This window comes from Bactrocera latifrons, unplaced genomic scaffold, assembly GCF_001853355.1.
Source record: "Bactrocera latifrons isolate USDA-ARS-PBARC rearing strain unplaced genomic scaffold, ASM185335v1 scaffold_80, whole genome shotgun sequence".
NCBI classification, from domain to species: Eukaryota; Metazoa; Arthropoda; class Insecta; order Diptera; family Tephritidae; genus Bactrocera; species Bactrocera latifrons.
The window spans coordinates 229,844-235,058 of NW_017537490.1; the positions used below are offsets into that span (position 1 = coordinate 229,844).

General features: G+C 38.6%; 1 protein-coding gene across 5 annotated transcripts in view; it reads right to left on the reverse strand.

Annotated features, from left to right (window-relative positions):
* Nucleotides 1-5,215, reverse strand: part of LOC108976872 (transmembrane protein 135-like) — a 13,252-nt gene that overhangs the window by 1,359 nt on the left and 6,678 nt on the right. For 4 of the 5 annotated variants that reach the window (XM_018946256.1, XM_018946251.1, XM_018946254.1 and 1 more), the window contains exons 2-5: nucleotides 2,169-2,359; nucleotides 1,298-2,086; nucleotides 948-1,088; nucleotides 561-727 (exon numbers count right to left, since the gene is read on the reverse strand). In XM_018946256.1, the coding sequence (XP_018801801.1) occupies nucleotides 561-727; nucleotides 948-1,088; nucleotides 1,298-2,086; nucleotides 2,169-2,321 (1,250 nt within the window). In that variant the 5' untranslated portion in view covers nucleotides 2,322-2,359. Of the gene's footprint in view, nucleotides 1-560; nucleotides 728-947; nucleotides 1,089-1,297; nucleotides 2,087-2,168; nucleotides 2,360-2,874; nucleotides 2,964-5,215 lie in introns of those variants that run through there. The other variant, XM_018946252.1, reaches the window with a different exon arrangement.

The window sequence follows — 5,215 nt, forward strand, 5'->3', positions numbered from 1 at the left end:
CGGAGTTCTAAATTCGATAGCCGTAGAATCGGGTATGCCAAGCACGGACTAGAGAGGAAAATTGTTGGAAATTGTAGGAAAAATGACACATTTCTAAACTATATTGGAAAATTGTGGAGCACGCAATGCTTAATATAACAAGAGCCTGTCAAAAATCAATGCCCAAGGCTTTCTATCTTGAGAAAACGGGCAATACAAAGCAGTAAAAAAAGAGAGCTGAAGCACGCTAGTCTGTTCGAATGATTTTGTTGGATATTTTGGGATGAAATGCGTTCTTGCATGCCTCGTCCCGATTAAGCTGAATTTTTGCAAAAATAGTACCGTAAACAGGTCTCTTTAGACATGCTTGATCACGCCAGAGACACAGATTTATGAGTTTCACATGCAAAAAAGTCACTAATCATCGAAATGGTTCCTGTTTTCAGTCGGTCGAACTGACAAAAAAATCCAAAAAAAGTACATGCATACATATATTTTTGAATATATTTTACCGGAAAATGGTTTCGTTTTTGAAAACTTCCACTATTAAACTTATTTATTAGACTTTCTTTTCAACTCACCTTTCTCCGGAAATTGCATRTAGAAATTTATAGTAGCTCGGCCGTATGGTCTTCGGCTCGAGAATGCCTGCATGAAAGAGTACAGCCGTACAGAAGGAATACAAGAAGAGCGTAAAGCCGGATAAGTGCGGCAGCACGCCYTCTTTAATGCCCAAGTTGTAGCTTATCTAATGAAGAGGAAAAAATAAGGGAATATTTAAAGTTCATTTGAAGAACTCATGTGATGTGGRTATATGAATAATATTCAATAATATTTAGAGAATATATTTCGGTTAAGATATACAAATAATATAAATGTAAGTTGATGCTGCTAACGATTGATAAAATTCGCAAGAATCTTCTATTAATTGATAAATAACGGCTTATTTCCAAGCCAGCTATACTTACTTGTAAAGCTTTCCACATCACATATAATGCCACTGTTACATCGGGATATTTAGTAAAGGMCACGCTGGCTAACAGACCTGCTGGTAGGGCGTAGAGTGGATCATCGCGTCCAAAGCTATGCCGCAGGCCACACGAAACACCCTGTACATGAAATGATATAAAATATAAAGTATAACAAAAAATAAGTAAAGAAGGGCTAAATTCGAGAAAAGTTCGGGTGTAACCGAACATTTTATACTTTCGGAACTTGCATGGATCAAATACCGGGAAAAAYMTTTTYAAATTTCAATAATATATCTRACAGGTTGACCGATTTTGTCGGTAAAAAAGTTCGCAATAATAATACYCACCTTATAAATGAATGAGAAGCAACCCAGAAATATGCCCAAATTTAGCGTTTGCTTATTAAATATAGACTTCCGCACATYGAATTTCATTTGTACAATTTTCCTTAAATTCATAACTAAACGCAGTGCCACTTGCAGACCCACACCGCCGACGAAAGGCTTGATACCACCCACAAAGGCATACCGCCAACAATTATCACGATGTGGACATGTGTGGTGTCGACTCTTCACCGCATCCAAGAAACGCATATAAAGCTGGACCAATACATTTATGCTTCGGAAATCGAGTGGTGCACGCGATCGTGGCGGCGTAGGCGCTACTGGCTCTTTCGGCACGATAGGTCCTTCTTCCGTTTTACCGACAAAGAAACGTAATATATTGAATAATGAATCCTTACACGTCGTCTTATGTAGACCCAAACGATAGAGATACAATAGTGCTGATATGCTAATGCCGAAAATTAAAGCTTGTCCTTGTGCTATCGAACGCACATAACCGCGGGTCTCGGCCATATGCCAGAGTGTCTCCGTAGCCAAATTCGCCACGTATAATGTTAGTAAGGGACGACGTGCAGGCCGCTCGACCAGTATCGAAGCAAAACTGGAGATGAAACAGGGTACGAAAGCAACAGTGGCGCAATAATAGCGACCGATTAGTCTACGCAACAGGCAATTAAACAAAATGAATGAATAGCTGTTGGAGACGAGGAAGGCGGATGATTGCAATATGCCGTGTAGGGTGCGTTTGAGGTCGGCAAGGTGTGGTATGCGATGGCGCATTATAAGTGATAACTGTAAAAAAACAAGAAGAGTTGGAAATARAAAATAAAAATTTGCCAACCAAATTAAGTCCAAATAAATTTAGGGTGCTTACCGCATAGACCATGGTGTAGATGCGCAAGCTGTATGGGATTGCGGCCATTAAGACACCCACAGAGGCATTTACACAACTGTCCGTCCATGGATGATTGAAATCTTTGCAGGTGCAATCGACGGGCGTCAGAAAACGACTAAGGGCGTTCGTCATAGCTGCTAGTGTGTCTTCGTGGAGTCAAGAACTCACAGCTGGAATGGAGAGGGAAATTGTTTGTTTGGCAAAAAGTATGAAATTAAGTATTTTGAGGTTAGTTTTCATGTACAGAAACGATTATAKTGGCCAGATAGTAGTTTTGGCGTTAGGGGTTTTCAATTTAATAAAGTTTTGAATAMATAAATGGTTTTAACGAAAAATTAAAATTATTGAGGTTAGTTTTCTTTTACAGGCTCGTTAATAGAGGTCAGAGCCGTAAGAAGTTATCGATTTATATTGGAAAAATGGTAAAGCTGAACGTTTATAAATTCAGTGCTTTCAAAATTTGATTTTTTGTTTAAGAGATTTCTTAAAAAAGAATTTCGACAAAATTCACAAAAAGGAAATGGAATAAATATTTTATTTATTGCCAACACCAAACATTATTGTCCACTTATTTGCAGCYAAATACAACCGAATTCACAATRTTTTTTAAGTTTTAGAAAACAACAATAATAACAACATATACACTTGTAACAACTAATTGTTGTTGTATATTGAACTTTGCTACCGTTTATCACTATTAACGAAAGCGTGTTGCGAGCAGCGCGTTTTGTTGTACTTTGCTATGCCACAAGCTTATAGCCACTAAGCAGTAGCTAGCGCTAAACATTATGATAACACTAAATCGATTGTAAGAAATTTACTTTATTGATAAATAGCACTAGTAAAACTGCAATCTGTGAATGATTGGCTGCGTATGAAGTCTAAATAAAGTTTGAATGCGCTTGCACCGAAGCTGTAATACCCTTCACAGGTGTATTTTTTATACTATATACCCTTTTATGTTGTTGTTGTTGTTGTAACGAATATACCCTTTTATAATACATTATGGTATAAAAATATCATTATATTGTTTTTGATAGGTGAGTTTGTATGACAGCTACATGCTATAGTGGTCCGAACTGTACAATTTGTTCGACGATTGCACTATTCGTTAAGAGTATAATCCGTGCCAAATTTCGTAAAGATACCTAGCCAAATAAAAAAGCTTTCCATGCAAGCACTTAATTTCGATCGTTCAGTTTGTATGACAGCTATGTGTTATACTGAACYGATATTAGCGATTCCGACAAATTAGTAACTTCTCGACGAAMAAAGGACTTGTGCAAAATTTTAGATCGATATCTCAGAAAYTGAGAGGCTAGTTCGAATATATAAAGTTGGGCAGTCAGACGGACATGACTAAATCGACTCTGMWAGACTAAACTGAAGCTAAAAATAGTAAGACTTATTAAAGAACTTGAAATGCTATTCCACAATTCCGTTATACCGAGTTGCTGATKARTGCTCTCAGAGAGCAKGAGTGCAAGTCGAGTAGAAAATCGYTCGACTGTATRTTGTGATTGCAGCTTCTCGACGTCGAACCTTCCTTATRTTTTTTGTAGTCAACGGCAGCTTCCGAATTAAGGGACCGGACATGCTCTCAAATTATAATCTTTAACAAGTTTGCAGGGGTCGTCATCAAAAAGGGACCTTCTAATCCGAAGCTGTTTTCTTATTTTCAGTGGTTGTGGTTTTTACKTGGTGGGTCCCAAAYMCAGCGCACAAGACTGGGGGTTGTCCACTATATATTATATGTATCTAYTTGTAGGGTCTCGAATTACCTCGTTCAGGGCATAAGAAACCAAAATACAAACATACATATTAACAATTTTATTGTCCCCCCCTTTATTTCATTTAACAAATAAATTATAATTGTTTGCTGGAAAAAAACACCATACTAAATTGATACGCTTTGGTGGAATGTATGCAATAAAAATCTATTGATATGGGGTCGTTTAATTTTAGCATGAAACGGATACACCACCAAATACCTGCTGACAATGTCTACGTTTGTTTTGTTTAAAATAATATTGATTGCTATTTTTGGTGTAATCTGTAGTGCACCGGATATACCGATGAGAGCCGCTCTTTGACGCTCTCAAGATTTTTAGCAAGTTTGCCCTTTTCGAGCGCCTTCCACCAGCCGAGAACACCATAGAACGTTATTGGTACGGTTTATTATACGATTTCGTAGAGCCAAAACGGCGCCTTTGATGAGAGTCCCCATCTTTTCCCTAGACAGCATAAAGCAACCGATACTTTCTTAACTCTTTTATCGTTACTTGGAGGCTTTCTATATAGGATAAGCCTTAGTTATTTCACCTTTTCACCAGGTCGACGACGTGAACCACCGAAAGAGGGGCGAGGCAGGTTTGGGATCTTAGAACTCTTAGTAAAGAAAATCATTGCTGTTTTATTTRAGTTGACTGCCAGACCTCTTCTATYCGCCSAGTTGGCTACCACRTTGAGGTACCWTTCGGTAAGCTCATAGATGRTATTTTGGAATTTGTTTTTAGCCATAAGAACAACATCGTCAGCGTAGGCCATCACCCGACAGTCTCGTTCCTCGAGTTCTTTAAGTTCGTCGTTAACTACCAAAATCTAAAGGAGTAGAGACACTATCCGTGCCTGCTAGGTTACCCTATTTATCTTTTGGGATGTCGTAGCACTACTCCGCTACCACCATTCTGTTGCAAAGAAAACTTCTTCTCGTGCGACTTTCGTGTGACTTTTTCAATCTGCTCTTGGAGAAAATAATTCGATCTGCAGAACTAAATAGTGAAGGTACGATCTTCTAAAAGAGCTGGCGTACTCCGATCATATTGATCATTGACCTCAACAATCGCGCCGTTAGTCTGCTTTCTCCAGACTAGATAAGGCAGCGAAGCAAATGGGTTTGGTAGTGAGCGAGGGCCAGATTAAAAAGGTCGTCGCACTCGTGACTAGTCTCCCACGTCACTGTTGACAGTCATAACTTCGAAGTCGTAGATAATTTCGTCTATCTTGGAACCAGTATGAACACCAAC